At 41.4% G+C, this 20295-nt stretch overlaps 2 protein-coding genes across 4 annotated transcripts; one reads left to right on the forward strand and one right to left on the reverse strand.

Annotated features, from left to right (window-relative positions):
- Positions 1-8037: 8037 nt before the first annotated feature.
- cep55l (centrosomal protein 55 like) lies at positions 8038-16585 on the forward strand. 2 transcript variants are annotated; one of them, XM_079293364.1, is made up of 12 exons: positions 8038-8116; positions 8630-8856; positions 8969-9076; positions 9867-10022; positions 12436-12489; positions 12758-12899; positions 13084-13229; positions 13536-13729; positions 13858-13981; positions 14084-14155; positions 14414-14539; positions 14697-16585. In XM_079293364.1, exons 2-12 carry the CDS (start codon positions 8668-8670, stop codon positions 14901-14903), a joined length of 1518 nt encoding a protein of 505 aa, XP_079149490.1. In that variant the 5' UTR covers positions 8038-8116; positions 8630-8667; the 3' UTR covers positions 14904-16585. The 2 variants fall into 2 exon arrangements, with proteins under 2 accessions (XP_079149490.1, XP_079149491.1); XM_079293365.1 differs by having other exon boundaries at positions 8094-8116; positions 8633-8856.
- Positions 16586-17454: 869 nt separating this feature from the next.
- Positions 17455-20178, reverse strand: rbp4 (retinol binding protein 4, plasma). 2 transcript variants are annotated; one of them, XM_079292974.1, is made up of 6 exons: positions 20102-20178; positions 19781-19883; positions 19436-19572; positions 19178-19284; positions 18087-18299; positions 17455-17945 (listed from the first exon to the last, which is right to left on the reverse strand). In XM_079292974.1, exons 2-6 carry the CDS (start codon positions 19880-19882, stop codon positions 17899-17901), a joined length of 606 nt encoding a protein of 201 aa, XP_079149100.1. In that variant the 5' UTR covers position 19883; positions 20102-20178; the 3' UTR covers positions 17455-17898. The 2 variants fall into 2 exon arrangements, with proteins under 2 accessions (XP_079149100.1, XP_079149101.1); XM_079292975.1 differs by having other exon boundaries at positions 19781-19887; positions 20102-20130.
- Positions 20179-20295: the final 117 nt, after the last annotated feature.

Raw genomic sequence — 20295 nt, forward strand, 5'->3', positions numbered from 1 at the left:
TTTCATTGTGTTCAACGTCATTTATTTCAGTCTTAAAATATGAATACAACACTGCCCAACCTTTTCTGGTTATTGTTTCTTTTAAAATGGCTGTTGACCTTTAGTGGAAGCAGCTGCTTAGAGCAGATGTTGCTATGTAAATTGAATGAATGACTCGACAAGCAATTAAAAAAAATCACATCCACTACTCTCTCTTAAAAATGAAACATCCAGATGGAAGTACTTTACCAAGCTGCTGTAGGTTTCATCTAGTACATTTCATCCTATAGAGCAGTGGAATTTGATTTTCAACATGTGTCAGCATCATGTTTTAAACATGTCCTTTTCAGTGAGAAGTCTACCTCAGCCAGCCAAGAGTTGAGGAGGAACTGGAAGAGAAAGACCAAGTAAAAATGTTTTAGCTTTTCCTTTCATGCATAAACAGTGAGTCTGTCTGTACTGAAGCACTTTAGCTGCAGGGCTGAAAACCCAGTTATGTGCAATGTATTACATAAGCTACATTAGGCAGCTATACCCTCACAGTTTCATCAATAAGAGAGCCACAGGTTACATTAAATCATTCGCAAAAACTTTATACCCCGTGTTTGATTCAGTATTTTCATATTTGGTCATAAAACCTTTCCCAAAAGGAACCCCAGCACATATTCATGTTGATGCAGTTGAGGCTCTCTGCACATCTGCATATTCTTGGCAGCTGCTCAATTGGTAATGGTAAGTCAGCGCACACACCGCCTGAAATGAATTTACAGTTGATGGACATCACAAATTCAGCCGGCCATCAAGAGATAAACTTCTAACTAACTACAAATTTATCGTCAACAAAACTCAGCATCACTTCTCGGGAAGGTGTCGGCTAACAAAGCCTGAAAATTGAGTGTTGAAAATGATAGTATGTGGAAAATATATAGGAATGCGTTAGGAAACGTAAAATGAGGTAGTCGAACGTTTTCTATGAATAATTTAACATTAATTTGACCATTCTTGACCTGAGTGTGTTTTCATGGTAATCCTTTCTTTTTAATGGGGTGTTTTGAGCACAGTCCAGCCTCAGAACATAAAAGATGGCATCAACCGCATTCATGTGACAGGTGTTGGTCATTGGGTGCAATGTTGCATCGTGTTGGCGCCTTTCTCAGGAGATTCATTTCTTCTCTATCACGAGGATGATGGCCAAATGGATGACCAACGTTTTTCATAGGTTTGGCAGAAGAGAGGCAAAGACTCACCAGACATCACATTCTGATGTCGATGATGTTCATTCTTTACATTTATGATGTCAGCTGCTTTAGCTCTCTCCTGACTACGAATCTTACAAGAATCTTTCATCCTAAAAAAACTTTGCCTCAGAGCGCTCCTAAAATAGATCATGATTCATACGACGTGAGATTATCCACCACAACTTTGCAAAGGAGGAAAAACTGAAAGATCTCGAGGCAAGTCGTCAACAAGAAGGAAACAAGGGAAATGAAGAAGCCACAGGGGTCCTTAGTTCACCTTTCATGTGATGTAAGGTGGCTCACCTCAGACAATGAGGAAAGAAAGCAGTGTATATAAAATGTGGAAGTGATGGACAATCTTACGGGTGTATGATCTCGGTGGCAAAATGCCTTTCCTCAACATTTGGTCCTTTGTCATATTTCAAGGTATTTAAGTCCAATTTGTGTCAGTGAAGAGTGTGATTGTCTCTGCAAGGCTACAGCAGTAGGAGCATATTTCTCAGTAGTAAGGAGAAGCCAATTGTGCCAATGTAAACCCCTCTTATCTGACTGCTGACATGACTATTGAGCCCAGATGCCATTCACTTGATTCTCAGACTTGCTTTTGCAGCTCATTAGGTATTCTGGAGAACTGTTGGAAGAGCAGTGACACCCAAAGTGTAACTGGGTTTGATGAATTCATTGGTATTTTGATCCAGAATAAACACCAGAGTTTTGAATGTTATGCATGTGAGAATCTTACTTTACAATATTTACTTTACTTATATACCCCAACAACCCAAGAGTAGTTATTCAACACTGTTGATCATAGTGGATCATTTTTCTTTCTTCTACCTATCTATCTATTTAGCATGTATCTGTTTAGCGTTTTTACCATTCATCCATTTCTTTTAGCTTACTATGTTTAGCTTTTCCATTACTTTTAGCCATTTCATAAGTTTATTTACTACTTTTCGTACTTTTAGCCATTTTTAAAATCCACCAATCCTTTATTTTTAGCTATCTATTTCAGTCACCCTTTTGTCCGATCCATGACCAATATAATATTGCCACTAGCCTGTACTAGCTGCCTCAGGCTAATGTGTTGCAAATACAAAACTCTAAATGACTATTACTTTACGCTTCAGTTGTGGATTCTGTTTTTTTCTTACTTTTGTACTTTGCTGAACTTCTTTCGGGGACAAATCATTTATCTGTTGCTTTTGCACCTGCTTACAGGAAACACTTCCAGCTTCAAGTTCAGCTCCTTCATCTCCAGCCTTCACAAGAAGTACGTTTGGCTCGCTGTAGCTGTGCACTTACGTAAATAGTCAGTGCAGATGAAAGCTACTGAAAGCAATTTAAAGTCCACATTGATGTCCGTGTATGCACATATATCATCAATGCAACTCTATTTGGCAGTTGACCATCAAACTAAGTGCCATCCAGCACCTTAGTACATTTTTAATTGCGTGCCAGTAATTCAACACGAATCCCCACCTGCTGATAAGGCAATACATACATTCACTGGTAACTAAGGCGTGTTTCAAGGCTCTTCAAGTAGATATTCATGCTTTGTGGAAATAACAATTTCCTGGTTGACAGGAAAGACACATTTAACAATATAAAACGGTATGGTACGCTTTGAAAAATGTTTGGCAATAATGCTAAGAAGGTATTGTGTAAAGTTAAAACATGCTAACGCAATGGTCTTTATAGAAACGCTCGGCAAAGGTTGTTGTCAGTGACTACGGTTTACCTGCTGTATTACTTATGGGCAAAGCTATTATTAACAAATTACTGTAAAAAGCAAAAAAACATGCTGTATTAAATGCATTATTCATGTTTTCCAAAATATTGGTCTTAAATTCAGGAATGTCCCCGTAAATTTGGAAAGCAATTGATAAGGTCAAGCCTGATGTTGCTTTACACATCAGAGGATGATCCCAGTCACTTCCACACAGTGGGGCATATACAGTTTACTCGGTACTCTGTGTCAGCCGATACCCAAAGCCTAGGCATCGTATCAGTATATCTGGACTGTAAATGTCTAATTCTCTATGTTTTTCATTTGTTCCATCAAGGATATCTTGAACCCAGGTTATGCCACTTGAATATTTGAGTCTTAGTTGAGACTTCCTCGGGATTCAGACTTGGACTTGCCTCAACTACAGCAGCGCACACACACACAGACACACACACACACACACACACAGGGACACACTATTACGGTACTTTCTTTACTTCATTCCCCCTCCAAAAATGTAATAAACTCTCAAGCAGTGTGTGCTTGGTGCTTCTGTGGCAGAAAGCAGAGCAGTCGGCTTATCTCTGTTAAATGTGCCCACCATGGAACAGCATGGGGAAATCAACCCTGGAATCCGTCAAAGTTGGGCTTGGCAGGATTTGGCTGTTCATTAATTACATTTTGTAATGAGTATTTTTGTTGAACATGATCATCACACTGTTGGTATAATGGTTGTTTATTTCATGGCAACACAAACAAATATCCATTGCAGTCTTTTCCTGATGTCATCGGGAGGAACATTTAATGAAGCTTTTAGGGTTTTGAAAATAAGTTGTCTTTCTCCTTGAAACAAAGAGGCCCGGGGAATATCTGTTAGGGCCTTAATTGATTGCAAACTCACAGTCTTGAGTCACATCTCAATCTGTCCAGCTTCCTCGTGCTCAGCTCTCTTCTACTCTACTCGTTGGTGTGTACAGTGGGTCATAACATGCGTGGCTGTGGCTGGTTTTGTGGAGGCTGAAGAGCAATGATTTGATCACTAGACCCAGAATGTTTAAAATAACACCAGTGAGTTCACAAGGGCTCACACAAAATGAAGTGCGGACGATGGTGTTTCTTGAAGACGGATGAACAAATGTCACACAGGCATTAAAAGAGAGTAAAAATGAGGGAGATATTTAATAGCGCTCACATAAATGGTGTGTATTCAGTTCTGGAAAGAAGAATTCGTAGAATATCGATACGGTATGAAAAATGTTTCGATCCAATTTTAGTAGACGTTGCCCTGTGAGCGTCTTTGCGATGTGCCAGTGAAAAGTCATTCAGCGAGAGTTACGGAGGGAACGGAAAGATGTGAGAGCAAAGGTGATGAAAGGGAGGGTGAGAAAAGGGGACAGCGTGAAGTGATGGGAGAAAGAGAGAGGAGAGAGAGGAAGCTGGACTGAGACATGAGATGAAGAGGGAGAAAGAAACAAAGAGTATTGAAAATTATTATTTATTATAGTCACAAGTGTCACACCCAACTCCATACAGCTTTCCTGAGGGAGTAAGCTCTGACGACTGCTTACTTGTGAACGTGAAAACTTTTCACTGTCATGTGTTTTTGTTGTATGCATATACATTGGACTTTTGTCTGTCATGTATTGCATTTACAGTAGATCTTACGTTGAGTAAGACCAGACCATGTACGTAGATGACTTGATTTGCTTGATTAATTGAATCCTTTGTTTACTGCTCGTGTTCTGATTCATAGTTTTTTGGTAATATTTTCCCTTTCATGTATTGAAAACGTAATATTTTGCCACACTAGTTAAGAATTTCAAACATCTTTGGGATCCCTGTGTTTAAACTTGCACCTCAGTCCAGATGTTCCTTGAGTCAAAACCAAGATCATCATATTATTTTCAGTGACACGACAAGAATGATACTTTGCGCATGAAATATATGAATTAAACACGTTCTCGTCCAAAGTCCAACCAATTTGAAATGGCAGAGGGATAATTGTGTGACGCAAAAAGCAGGTATTATAATATTATTATATTTTGTTTTGTTTGTTTGGCTTTATGCCTTTCAGTGTGCAGCTAAAATGAAACTAGCGTGACATCTGACATATAAAGGTCTTGGCTAATTGTCACTTTTATACTTTTACATTATTCAATTTGACATTCAGGTTTATTGAAACATGTCGCAAAAAAACAAACCAGTAAATGTCAAATTATGAAAACTGTGTGTTCAAGTTGAATCTCACTACTGTTAGAAAGAAGCTGTTTAAGAAACTCGTTTTTCCGCTCAGATAAAATAATGTCAGATTTAAAAACTGTACATCTCTCATGAAGTGATAACCAGCCAGTATGTCAGCCGTCTCTCTAACAGACAGAACTGCAAAGGTGCCTGGGCAAGCTGGGAAACAAACAAATACTTAAAAAAAGTAAAAAAAATTGAGAGACGTTAAGGATGCTCAGTCGTGCAGACAGGACAAAGTCAGTAACGTAATGGAATTGTGCAGCTGCGAAATTTAACAAGCTTTCATTTTCAGTGTGGGAAGGCAGACTGATCTGTATATTTCAATGGCAAAATAAACTTTTGTCATCGTCTTTCAGAGTTGTGTTGATGTCACGGTCAATAGTGTTTATTTCCAGAACACCGGGCCGGTGCCTGCTATCTCATTCTTTTATCCGTTTAAGCGTAAAAAAAAACATGATTTTGTTTTGTGCTCAGATACACCCAAACACGCTGTGCTGTCGGTGCGTATTTGTGGTGAGCACTGGCTGATGTGCCCCTTCAAAGCTTTTACAAGCATCCAGAAATATGAATGAATCCTAATGAAATATGAATGCTTCATGAATTTCACTTTGTTTTATGACGTTTTGCCGCTATGATCGCTGTGGTACGGCAGCAAGTTTGTTCATGAAAAAATCTCTGTTTTGCATTTGTTTGTTCTATTTGATATTTCCACGTCGATGGTCAGAAAATGCTAATTTTCTGTTAATCCTTTTCAGGGTCACATGGGGCATCAACCTATACAGGTGTAATCAATAACATTAATCATGGCCCTCTTCCATTTAGGTTGGCCAGGACTCCATAGTTCACTTCATCAAATACACCTGCTATGACATGTCAAAATAGCTGCTTTGAAAATGGCCTATTTAGAACCTATACCTGACCTCCTATGCGTTTTGAATGTAGGTGGAGAAAACAGCACAGGAACACAAGAGAACTTGCAAAACTCTACTGTTCACCGTCTGCAGCCCAATTTCATTAAAGCTGCATTTGATCTGATCGTATCAAGGAGGTTTAGATTATACATTATGGCTCTCTATGGAGCACAGAATCTCTTGCCCTGATAGATTGTATGCTGCTCCGATACAGTGCAGTGCTGATGTGAGCCCCGGCAGGAGTGTGCATCTCACTCTGTGACCCAGCTCCAGGCAATAGAAGCAAGGCCAGTCAGTAATGCAGAGGCAGCATGAGGTCTGCAGCATAGCGGTCAAGCTGCTTGGGCTCTGCTGATGATGCGAACGTGGCTCACCAGGAGATGGATCTATGAGCCAAGCGCCTCCCTGGCTCTCGTGAGACACCCCAGGGCCAGAATGAGAGTCTGTCAGCGCTGTGAATCACAAAACATGGTGAAAGATGTTGTAGTCAAGATAAATTCTCGGGTTTCAACACTCATTTTGAGTGGTGACATGTTACTTGTCATGCTGTTGTCTCCTTCGAGCCTTTAATTAGCTTAGTTGGTCAAGTGGGAATAGTTTCACAGCTTTGGCATGTGAGAGCTGGCTGTGGAGCTTTGGTGCTCCGTATCGAGGAGTATGTCTCCATCTGTCTTCTTCTCTCCAGGGAGCAGAGTTATAGATACCTATAGCTTTGATGGTACAAGAACAAAATTAATCCTGGGATGCCCTTTGACCGAGCAGACCATTACTGGCTCAGCCATGACAAGGCTTCATACTGATCCATATTGTTGTTCCTCCGCTGGGAGTTACATGCTGGACAGACCAGTAAACACAGCCAACCAGAAACACTAGAATAGCTTTGTACAATTGTATAAATCAAATGAAAATAGAAGGTGTGATATCACTGAAAGCAAAGATAATATTGACCTTTATGAGTAGTTAGCTAGTGGAGATTTACAGCTGAAATTATGGACCATATTGACCGATTGGACACCCATAAGATCGGAGGTAATACGTACAAAGCATACTCTGTAGCCTGTAGATTCTGACGTTCAATTAAACAAAATCATATCAACCAGAATCATGTGGACAATCTCCATGCAGTCTCCAATGTATTGCAGTTGTGCCCAATTTATTATTTGTATGTGTATACAACATTGACCCAGATGGTACATTAAAAATGGCAGAATTAAAAATGTTAACGTTTGATATTAATCACATTTCTCAATACAATAATGCTATGGATATTACTGTACAATTCACAATTCAACCACTATTTACACCAGGGCCACTGACAGGAACACTATTGATGCAGGCATGTCAAATAAAGTCTGCCTAACGTAAGATAATATTATTGTATTCGGGACTTACATTTAACACTGTGTGGCTAAATATCAAGAACACCATGAAGTATAACCCCATCTACAATCTCTTGAATGTCGTGGTATGCTTATCAAATATCATGCAGGATATACTTTCATCGAGGTAGCGCAATTTCTATGAAGATGGTCTTTCAATATGATGTGTCGCTTTATAAGGTTGCATAGAGCCGCGATCCTGACACACGTCAAACAAGTTTGAGTCGTAAATCCAGCTCCTATGATGTGTTCGCTTCATTCAGTGCAGCGGGCAGTCCGGTACGGGCGTAACCATCGGGTGTAGCCGATTAAACAGTCCTTGAAAACCATAAAAAGCCAATGTCCTAACTCCTTTGACTGTAAAAGGTTAATCAAGTAAGGTAAATCGTATTGAATACCAGTAATTTCAATTACATCAGCAGATAACTTAACAAATCGCTATGTTTTCCACACTGCACCGCCCAACATGTCATCTTTCGAGACACTCGGGGATCACATAAACAAACGCACCCCACTGCACATCACGGATATGACGTCAACGCGCTGCAATTCAAACTTCAGGAAACGAAAGCGTTTGGTTAGAAAACGGTCTTGTTCTTACAAACGCACTGGTTTCAGGAGATACTGTTCGCTGTATTTGTAAGTGTAAAAATATTATGTATTCATCCGTCAATGAGCTTTCTTTTCGTTGATTTGTAACAACATTGACAGCGTGCAATTAAAACCACGTAACGTTAGTTTATTAAAAGCTTTCAAGCTAAGAAAAGGGCGATGATGTAGGTTTATGTAACGTTCAAGAACTGTCAGGTCTATTACTGAGGTATCTGCATAATATATGGTATTTTTAAATGTATATTGAATTATATATTTAGATATTTATTATATCACGTGCATTTACTTGTATACGTGTGTGTATATATATATAAATATATATACATACACACACACACACATCTATGAAGACGTAAATTAATTTACGGTAAAGATCGAAATTGAAATCTCTAAAGCATATTTCATATTACTGTTAATATTTGAAAGAGGCTGTATGCCAGAAATGTATTGTCCAATTGTATTAAGTCAATGTAACTCAATGCATCTGGTAAAGTTGGCATAAAAACGTCAGGTGGAATTTCTCGTTTTCTTTTTTTTTAGAAGTCCAGGTTGCTTCCTCAACGCCCACCAAAGCAGCCATGACATCTAAAGGTGCCAAAGAGACCATCATCACCAGGTTGGGTTTCAAATCCAGCAGCTCTGCCTCCAAGGCTGAGGCAGAGCTGGAGAAAGTCAGAAAGGACAACGCTCACCTCAGGAGAAAGATTGATGAACTGGCCAAAAGACTCGCCAAACCACCCGACTCGGACAAAACCAAGCTGCTGGAGGTAAAAGTTAATGAGTTGACGTATTTCAGGTTTAACTTGAGAATCGTCTGCTTGACTGGTTTTTTTTTCCCCTTCGTATTTTTACGTGTTTATCTTATGTTTTCTATTTCAGAGGATCCTTTCCCTCGAGACGCTGCGAGAGAGAAACAATCAGCAGTTGCTCGTTAAAGAGCAGGAACTAGAAACAACGAGACAGCAGCTGTCTGCCAGAGGAGGAGAAGTATGTACCGAGAACACATCGCTGCAGAAATATACGGCTAAAAATCACATTTACAGTAGACCAGTATAGATGCATCCATCTAGACATCCTCTGGCAACTTGGGACACACAGACTGATTTGGACATGTTGCCCAGGTTGAGCGGAGATGCCTACAGCTGTGTCTTTTGGGAGCATTCCTCAACTTGTGAAGAGTTGTTGCACTTATTTGCCATCATATATTGGCAGAAGACAAAAAAACGTACTAGAATCCCACTGAGCTGCCATAAAAACAGTTGGGGTGGAATAGCTTCTATCCCATTTTGACAGCAGCTCAGCTAAAGGATGTTTCGACAGCCCTAAAAAAAAAAGAAAAGCACACCAACACATGATGTGTATGCTGTTCACTTGATATTTATAAACCAACCATCTTTCACTGTTGTGGGTCTGTGTTCATGACACTGCGAGATACATTGATGCTGTCTATTTGAGCTTGTGGCTTCTCCTTCTAACATCCTGTTTCTGTTGTTGAAGAAATCCTTTTTGTTCTTTTTAATTTACACGATAGTCACAATGCCATCCGGCTGCTACTTAGAAATGTCCTGCTGGTAAATGGGGAATATCAGCTGTTGATTCCCCATCCATCGTCAATGTGTACTTTGATGATCCTCATCAACAAAAGTGCTAAAAACCGGAACTTCTCAGTGGGCAATGTGAGCAGAATTTGGTTGGAGAAGAGCAAAAACCACCTCTGTTTAAAAAAAAAAACCAGGTTGATGTGTTTTTTGTTTATTTATAGTGATGTGTATTTCAGGTGGTGGCATCACTGCAGGCCCAGCTGGAGCAGCGGAGGAAGGAGGCTGAGCAGAGAGACGCGTTGTTCCAGAACTTATCACAGGAGACGGGGAACCTGAAAAACCAGCTGGCCACTGTGTCTGCCCGGTGCCAGTCCCTGGAAACACAGGCGGTGGTAGGTTGACCAATTACAGCCCCCGCACCTGTTGAGATGATCTCATTAGTTGGAAAGGTTTCGCTGCTATTTAAGTTTGTCGGCTTTTTTTCCAGGTAACTAATTATCTGATTGGGAATGTGTGCACTTGGCTTTAAAATGTGTCTGATGAAACTGCTTTTGCTGGCGCAGGCCACGAAAAACATTCATGGTATCAGGACATTGATAATTAAAGGGCTTACTCGGTACCTTTTTAGTTATTGATGACAAGCCCTAGGGTAGTGTAGAGAACTCTATTTTACATGACACAAATGTGATGAAATTGAGGAAAAACAGATTTCTAGAACTCTGTCTTCTGCCACACGATCTAATATCCCCCGATCTGAGATTGTACACATCCACAGTGCGCATGCAGTACACATATATTTGTTAAATTCTAAAACAAATGTGCACCAATTAAATTTTAGTTGACAACTAGAGTGTAACAGAAAGGTGCTTTAAAGGAACAGGTAAATGTATAACTTGTTTTTTGAATAATCATGGCTCGTGTTTGGATCAGTTGCTACTCGTGCACCTACGATCTGTAACGCTCATGTCATCGGGTTGTTGTGCGTTTCAACAGAAACCGTTGCTGCTGCATGGGAGGAGACTTGTTTTGGAAATACAGATGCATCTATTTCTTTGTCCACTGGGCGGCACTGTGGGACCTCTGATTGTTTCCCTTCTCTCTGACTAAACGTGATGAATGTAGCTGCATGAGCCACGGTTCTCTTTCTTCAACCAATAGCGCCACAGTAACGATAGAATAACTTTGTGCCAGTGACACACTCTCTCTATAGCGTTGTGTAATTAAATACACCCATGGTCGGCACGAGTGGAGGCTCTCCTTCCGTATCGAAAGGCAGCACTGATTCCCGGTCAGCCCTTTGATGAGCACAGCGGGCCCTCACTACTCTCGAACAGAATCTGCTTGAGGCGAAGTTGGCAAAATGGCAAAAAAGTGATTCAGGAATTTGGATGGCTAAAGACTCGGAGATCACCAACCTCTGGGTCGAATACAGCTTCAGCATCGTTTGTTGTGCGTTTGTTGCTTTGGCAAATGAATTCAACTCTAAATACAACTAGAGGGAGTTTTAGAGAGTCTGTGACCATAACTGTACATATAAAATGATTTAAGAGGCGTTGGATTTTTTTTACATGATATTATCATTTGTGTATTCTTAAATAAAACACAATACATAATATACATATATGTATCTATATATAAAACTGGGAGAAAGACAACACCTTTATCTATATCAAACTTCCAAAATCAGTTCATTCAGTGTGTACTTCATGTTAACGCCAAAAACTGCCAGGCTCATACCCAATGTGGGTGTTTCTAAACAATGAAAACAAAGGAACCACTAACTGTAGTCGCTGTAGATGCATTGTGGTTTCAATTGTGGCTAGAGACAAAGAAGTGGGAGGGGCTAAAGAAAGAAAAGAGGTTTTCAGCAGAAAGAGACAGACTCAGTTTCTTTTGTTTGTTTTTATAAAGGTCAGCCACATGCTGGAAACACTGCCTGTGAATCTAAATGTTCTCCGATTGTTTGCATAACTCCTGCTTTGGTTTTCAGGTCACGACCTTTAGACTCGCGGTTGGAAGGTTGGGTAAAATGCAGATTATTCATACAGCTGGATCGGAACACTTGTGGTCATGTCGTCCTTTTGTACATCGGTGGATCTCCTTATCTCTCTCTGCCTTTCCAGGAATGTTCCAGCCCGGGACCTTTCCAAGCCTTTTGGTTTAGCTCCTTTGGTATTACTAGAAATAATCCGACCCGCATGCCCCTGACTCAACCTCGCCCTCGTTCTTGGAGTCCCAAAAGCTATTAGTCCGGTTTAGCTTGTTTTTAAATCCATCTGGAAAAAGTTGCCGAGCTGAGGGTGCTCGCCTGGACGTGTGCGAGCTCACAGAGATGATCGTTTAGAGGCCTGTTGTTGTGAAGGGCTTTCTTGAGTTTAGGCCTTGAGCGGGATCAGGCTCAACTATGAGACCTCAGACAGGCTTTTAGGAATGGATGTCGAGGAAGTAACTCTAGGGGGCCCTGGGGTCATGTGGCTTTTATCTATTATTATTTAATACCATCTCGCATGAATACATGGCCCACTTGCTGCCCAGAACACAATATTTAGAAATGCACTTGTGTCATGTAGGTCTTTGCATACTGTAGAAGACATGGAGAGGAAACTTAAAGTCACAATAACACAACCAAAGACAAAAAGAACAGACGGAAAAGGCACCGCGGGGAACGGCAGTGCACGTTCTTCAGTACATGACACGTAGAGGTTTGATTAGTAGGACTTGCTAATTCAAGCCGATCAGATAGAAGTGTTGAAGCCAATAACTGTGACTATCGCTGTTTTAAAGAAAGTGTTTTTCTCTCTACAGAATGGACAGGTGCCTCCTGCAGACTTGGCGTTGGTACAAGATCAGCTGAAAGACGTGAGTCAGCGTGTTTGAACGCGGCCGTTTGCAGTTTAACCGCTTACTTTCTCACTGTTGAAAAAATGCTTTTGGGCCGCAGCTTCGTAGCAGAAGTATCTTGCCCATCTGCCATACATTTCTGAAGTATTTCATCCCACAACTCAGTCGAGTGCCATGGGATTTTTCCAAAAACAATACAGACGTGTCGTTGAGTTGAAAAGGGGCTCGTACTGAAATACACAGAATAGAGTGCGTCGGTGTCTTGAGTTGTGCGTCTCACCACCAGGCTCTTGAGAAGAACCAGCAGTGGCTGATGTACGACCAGCAGAGAGAGGCCTACGTCCAGTCCGTCGTGGCCCGCACGCAGGAGCAGCAGCAGCAGCAGCTGGGCAAGCAGCAAGAAACCAAACAAGAGGCCCCTTCAGATGGTGAGAAATAGCCACGACACTAAACACCAAGAGAGCGGCGGGCTTTGGGATGAGATGGGTTATAATCCTGGAATTAAATCTTTTGAGTTTGGCTTTGACCGTAAACACGGACGCTGCTTCGTACCGAAATGTTTACATTTTGAGATTAGCGTCTTATTTTGTCGACTAACGCTTCTTACCTCAGCTCCTGCTGACTCAGCGAGTCCAGAAAAAGAGGTTCAGCTGAAAAGCCACTATGAGCAGCTGCTGTTGGGGGTGCAGAAAGACTTGGAGCAGAAAAGGGAACAGGTGACCAGAAGCCAACAGGAGCTCGATGGGCAGAGGGAACAGGTACATGCTTAAGGATCTTTATTTGATTACTGTTCACACATTTCTTTTCCAGGTCGAAAGATTAACGCCCTAATTAATTCCTATATTCTACTTTTTGTGGCTTGCGCTGCTCACATTCTTGAGAATTGAGAAAATGAATTGACATTCACCCTGTTCACATGTTTAGGTTAGCACCAAATCTTCATGCAACTGCACTCTCCCGATTGCATTTTCATGATTATTTAGGAGCGCTCTATTGGGAGAAATTAACAGACAAAAAAAAAGTACGCAGCGTTCTGAACTTTGCGTTCTTCCGCGGCTCTGCAGACCTCGAAAGCTCAGGCTGAGCTGCAGTCTCAGAAGGAGCAAATTAGCAGGCTCCAGGAGGAGATGTCAGCGCTGCAGAGGAGGTATGAGGACAAGTGCGGCGATCTGGCCTCCTCTCTGAGGAAGTACGAAGAGAAGAGCAAAGAGTCGGCGGACGTAACGATGCAGCTGCAGGCAGAGCGACATGGCAACCGGTAAAGCAAAGTCTGCTAACAATAACAGCAGTTAATCGGTTTTAAAACAAAGATTTCCGTTCTCGTACTTTATAAATAAACAAGGTTATTCTTAATATTGATGTGGATTACATGAACATTGCATCCAGACGTGAAGTGTGTGAGCAGAGAAAGGAGAAGTCCGAGCGGTCAGACAGGATGAGAATGGAACTGGAGAGTATGGACGTCCGATTGGAGGAGGAGAGGAAGAGATCCGCTGAACTCCTGCTGCAGGTAACGCTCTCGTTCAACCTTTAAATGAAACGCCTCATCCCAGGTGTGTTTTGAATTGGATACGATTTTAAATGTGTTTTACTGGTGATGTGGCCTTCACAGGTGAATATGCTGCAGAAGTCTCTTCTGAGCCAAAATGAAGAACAGAGGAGAATCGCAGCACTGGAGCAGCAGGTAGCACCGTCAACGTGTGCACACAGGGAGAAAACTGAAAAAAACTGACACTGTCAGCATTAGCGATGACACAATTTGAACGTTTACGGCCCAGTTTCTGAGAAGACAATCCTTCAGTACATAGTTGTAACTGTTACGAGTGACTTAACATTTCCTAAACGTAGTGAAATCCATCCGGATCCCGCCTGTGTAATCCAAGCACAATGAGTTCTTGTCTCTCTCTCTCTCTTCTCATATTTGTTTCTAACCTCTCCGAAGATCCAACTCTCCGCCAAGGACTCTGAGGATGAAAAGATTGATCGTCAGAGCATGCAGCACCAGTTGCATAAGGTGCTGAAGGAGCTTCGCAAGGCCCGTGATCAGATTTCGAAACTGGAGTCTGCTGTAAGTTTTACTGGACATCGTTCATATATCTTTCAGAAATACAACTTCAGTCGATGAAGTCGTTTCCTCTTTTAATTGCCTTTAAATGGAAAATGTTCACATGAAGGTTAAATCTTTTGTTGTGTCCGCTTCATCAGCGTAATGTTTTGTGTTTCAGAAACAGCCGAGCGCCCGTTTCTCTGAGCCCGGCTCCTACAACAACTTTGAGCGTCTTACTATCAACGGCCCTCCCGGTCCTACATCTCCCTCAAAGGTCCCCGACCTCCTGGATGAGAGTTTTCTGGAGTGCCCAAAGTGTCGGGCCCCCTATCCCACCAGCCGCCACAGGGACCTCCTGGCACACATCGACTACTGCTTTGCCTGAGCTCGAAGAAAGTCTAGACCAGTGGTTCCTGGGGCAACCATGCATACAACACAAGCAATTATTATGTTTCTTAACACATCCAGGCCTCTAAAATGTTCATTCTAGACTCGATCACAATATCCGTTCAGGAACTTTAACCCCTGCAGGGTTTGTTTTTTTGAAACACCGTCATACACCGACTCCGCTAACGCAATACTCCTGTGAGCAACAATGGTGAGTGAATTATAGATTCTACACTCGCCTGGAAGGCCGCTTGCATGCTTTGCCAACCCGATTTATTGTTCTCATTTCCAAAAGCTGATTTTAAATGTGCGACGTGGCTGCGGCCTCGCGTAAGATGATTGGTCTGGAACTCCTGCTGTGGTGATGATCACTGGATACAAGTTTCTGATGCGTTCAATAACGGGACGTTATCGATGTGTTCCAAGTGCGACTGTGTGTTAAGTTCCCGTAAACAAGATTCATTTCTTAGATTAAAATGGTTCCTTTGCCTGAGAGTGGGTTGATATCCAAACAGCTTCAATGAGTTAGTTATTAGTGAAAACATTTTTTTTTTTTTGTATATAAATGGGAATCAAGGGACATTCTTAAAATGCTGCGTATTTCATCACCGTATCACTTTTTTAAAAGTCAGTTTTATGCTAAAATAAAGTACTGCAGTTTTATTGAGCCAGTATGATACCAGCAGGCCAAAGAGCGATCTGATCATATTCCTTCCATACGTTTTATTTCTGGGGGTCTTCCTCAGTTTGTGTTTTTCAGTTTTTCTTGTGAAGCTCTTAGTGAATTTTATTTTTTGTGTATTTGATGAATTTATTTATTCTCGGGTTGTTGTGTTTTTGTTTTTGTTTTTTTTCATACAAGCGAGCTATACTGTCTTTTTAGACGATGAAAGCTTTGCATTGCTACTTATATATCACTGTCCGTTGTTGTGCTATTGCGATGGCCCTTTTGTGTATCATTTAATGGTTTTGTGTAAAAGTTTACAAAGCGGCTTAACGCAGTATAAACCAGCTGTAAACCTCCACTCCTTAGTTTCATGAATCCATTCTTTGGGGTTTTTGTCCAGCTCCTTCCCTTAGTGTGTGTAATATTGAAGGCATATTTACATACGTCTGAAGAAAGATATATTTTACAGTGTTAAGGGGAAGGACAAAATAAATCAGTTTGTGCTTCTTGTGTTCTCTACTGCGTTCATCCGTCATCACTGTGGACGAACGTTGCCTCTTATGTTTCCAATATAAAGCCCGGTGGTGTTTCTCTGTCTAGTGTTTTGCCGACAGTTGGACAAACCTCTCCGAACCATGTGACCACGACTGAGACTTGACCCACAACGTTTGATTTGTCTAAACTCAACCAGATCATAAACCTCTGCCACATGGTGCCAGGATGTCCTTGTATTCGTCACTGCTCGAGTGAAGCTCGCATTCACCGCCACTCTTCAAGCCCGTGGGGGCTGGAATGAGATTGCATGAGCTAATTCCTACTAAACTATTTAAGGCAGGGGATACGGGGTTAAGTTGCCTTCATGCCTGCCATCTTGGCAATGTGACTCGACAGACAGACACTGCGATACTGTCATCTTTGATTTTACACCCCATCGTTTTGCCGTTGTTTTTAAAGTCATCTTTGTGTTTTTCTAATCATGTGCTCCAAAGTTGTTCTGCCATGCACTGTACTGTACAAAAGTGTGCAATAAAGATCTGAATCCACTTCCGACACAAGAGTCTTTTGCGTACTTTGTCACATCAGTGTGTATTTGAGGACCAATGGTGTTTTCAACTTTTACTTTGCCAAATACGCAGTCTGCGTGCTTTGTCTGTTTGTTTTTTACCAGTTTAGATTTTTCGTCGCTCGTCATCGCAAAAAGTGAAGGCCGAGATAAAGGTCGATGAGCCTCGTGTGTTTTGACTTTGTTTACTTAATCTGCACTTTGATACTGAAGCGATTGGGCATCATACGTGTATTCCAATTACCATCGAGGACGACTATAATTAATGAACCTGCAAAGTAACTTATGTGGAAAACATTTTGTCACTTTTAAATAATGCAGTGGTGCTTAGAGCTGAATACTCTGGTTTTCATGCCGTTGTTCAGCAGGTGGAATGTTCACAGGTTAGAATGCTAGCATTCAAACACAAAGTGTAACTGAGGCTGATGGGAATGTCATTAGTTTTACAATTCATTGAACAAATGTTGAGAAGCGACATCTTGGACCTGCTGGTGACAGTCAGACAGTTTTAGGTACTTTTAATCTTATTTAGACATACGAATGTACACATATAATAAGCATACTTAATATATATATTCCATTAAAAGCTTGCACTTATGATGTGCTATGTTAGGTGCTCAGTATATAGGAAGCTGTTGCTAGAAGCTCATTTCATGTAATTGCTTTTTTAATGTTTATTTGTGAAACACAACACGAAATTCTGCATGTACTTGGATTTTGATGTGTTTTGATTGACTGAATCCAAAGGCACACAACATGAATTAATTTTTTGCAGTCCTGTAATACAGATAAACATTTCAAGGCAATTGAACGAGCCAACACGGTATGAATGTTTTATTTGAAATACTGGATCAAGAAGTACACATCATATGATCAAGTAACAACCAAACCTCGATGCCTATATAGCACGCAACTTCATATGTATGAAGGTTTAACAATTTCTACTTTTGTGCTGTAATGTATGTTTTCAGTGTAAAAGCAAAGTCAGTGACTTGTCAACCTGGTTTTGTGGTGAACACAACAAGATTTTCACAACAGATTATTTGTCACGTTGGCCTGCTCCACAAACTCAAAAAAAATAGCTTTTCAGTGATCTGATGTGTCTTTTTTTCTCTCACTGGGCATGTTCCACTGCTTTTCCTGACGGATGCTGTTTCACACAACTCTGAAATTCCTCCACAAACAAGTGAATCATGTTGAGGATGAGACTAAAACGTTGAAAGGCCCAGAATCTCCTCCACTAATTGGGACATTTTGGGGGCTTCATGAATCAGTTTTCGGAGTGACAGATTGGTTGGTCTCGCAGAAGCCTGCAATCGAAAAGGACACAAACATTTTGCTCACTACAAATTAGCACAAATTAGCGCCTAAATATAAACATCTGTCATATACTGTCATATACTGAAAACGTGCATCTTATCATAACCACTTGAGGATTCAGTTGGTCTCACCAGTGTGTTCAACGCGTCTGTATTTGCCCAGCAGGCAGAGGGCCCTCTTCTTCTGCACGACATTGGGCTGGTCCTCCACCCTCAGACCGGTCGGATGACGAGAGAATATGAAGGAGTAGCTGTCCAGGCAAGTGCCGTCAGAGTCGATCAGTCTGCAGGAGTAGTGGATGGCGTAGTTGTCATAGTCGGTGTCAATCACCCAATGGTCATCGTCTGTGAGCAGAGAAGGGAGGAACCTTTTTTTTTTTTTTACTTTTGTGATACGTGTGAGGCCAAAAACATCGTGTGCTGCAAATTACAACGGACATTCACTGTACATCTCAGAAGTACTCTGTGTCTCAGAAGTACTTTGATGTTTTGTATATCAAGGCTTTTTTTGTTCACAAGATAAATACTGATCACTTTAACATTCGACTTGAATACTGACTCATGTAAAGACACACACAGAGGTACCCACTGTTTCTTTTTATCTGACTCTCATTATGCCATCATCATCGGTCGGTGTTTGAAACTTCAGACTTTGTGTTTCGGAAACATGCGGTTGTCTCTCTTTCACATTGATTGTTTTCTGCTTTAAAGTGGACTTGAGTACTTTCGTCAATCATTTACACAAAAACAGGGGTGGGAGTTATAGAAGAGTCCCATGACTGCATAATCACGTAAACAGCTGATGCAATTATATCGATGGGTATTCTGGGTAATACTACAATTGACACTGAAAATGTAAGTTTACTTTAAAAACACAAGAGTTTTGTCAGCACTGGGATCACGATGTCAGAGTTATACACTCAATTACATTTGGACCCCCTCCTTGTAAGCATTCGGTTTGATTCATTCTCCAGGGTCAGGGTCACAGAGAACCAAGTGCTGCAGTTGATGATTAAAGTAAATCAATAGTTGTCTGGAGGTCAACAAATCCCTTTCGCAATTTAAATGTCAGTGACTCCCGGCCCCGAGCCAACAGCTCGTGCTAATAAGGTGCCTGGCCGTAGATTCTTAGGTAAGCCTTGAATTTATTGTTGTTGATTCCAGAAATCCATGTCAGAAATTCAAGTTAAGTCCTATTCAGGTATAAATGTTCCTGAACTTACTTCCAGTCTGCAGGTAAGATGCAGCTCCCCAGTACTTCATCCTGAACTTGGCAGGTTCAGGAGTATCCTCAAAGGTGGCGAACATGCTGGCACACATTTCCCATTGGCTAGATGTCAAAGAGAGAGAGAGAGAAGGACATTACAACAGATGAGACACAATGGATTTGATAAAGACTGAGTTAAGCATAGAGCATGCGGCACAATTGCACAGTCCCAGTGGGGGAAAGGCCAACCTTCACCGTAAAGAACAGAACTCACTTCAAAATGATAACTCTGCCCTCCGCAGTGGCAGTCATTTTGCCTTCAGTGTCGATATTGAAGCTCGCCACGATGTTGTCAAGTAAGAACAAACCTTCTGGGTCCTTCTTTCCTACGGCGTACCACGTCCCTGTATACTATGAGAGGGGAATCCAAGTGTAAGAGCTCCTCAATGCTTTTCATTAAAAGTAAAAGAACAAAATATTTACACACAGTCGACTTAGAATGACATAAAATCCTTTAAAAGCAGAAGTTGTATTCCCATACGTCCCTAATCCGAAAAACTACTACAAAGCAAATGTAAACATTTCGACAGAACTAAACAAATCTCTTCACACTACTCACCCTTGTCCTGTCAAAGTTCTGCATGACCTGGATGTTGGCCACCTGGCAGTCCTGGGCCCAGGAGAAAGCCAGGAGACTGAGGGCCACAACGTACCGCAGCATTCTACCTCAGAGGAAGGAAAGGGGAGCAGTGGCAGAGAAGGACGTGTCAGCCACATTGTTCATTCAAGTGTGATACAACTCCCCGAAATATTTACCGATATGCTACGAACTTTTGTGTGAAGAAAAAAAATAACTCTTGCAAAAGCACTTCATCCTTCATTTAAAATGTTCCGTTCAAAATGTGAAAGTTAAAAAAACAAGTCCATTGTCAATGCATACCTGTTTTTAAAGTGGAGAGCTCACACCGATCCTGGCATTGCTGTGTCCTTATGTACCGCTGGCTCATATTGCGTAACATCTCCTGGAGATCTGAACCTCCCCTGCTCTCCCCACAGCTAGCTTGCCTTCCATTGGACAAACATTGACATAACTTTCAGCTATTGATTTGTGTGTCCTGCACATTGGCCCCACCA

Source organism: Melanostigma gelatinosum (genome assembly GCF_949748355.1).
Source record: "Melanostigma gelatinosum genome assembly, chromosome: 21".
NCBI classification, from domain to species: Eukaryota; Metazoa; Chordata; class Actinopteri; order Perciformes; family Zoarcidae; genus Melanostigma; species Melanostigma gelatinosum.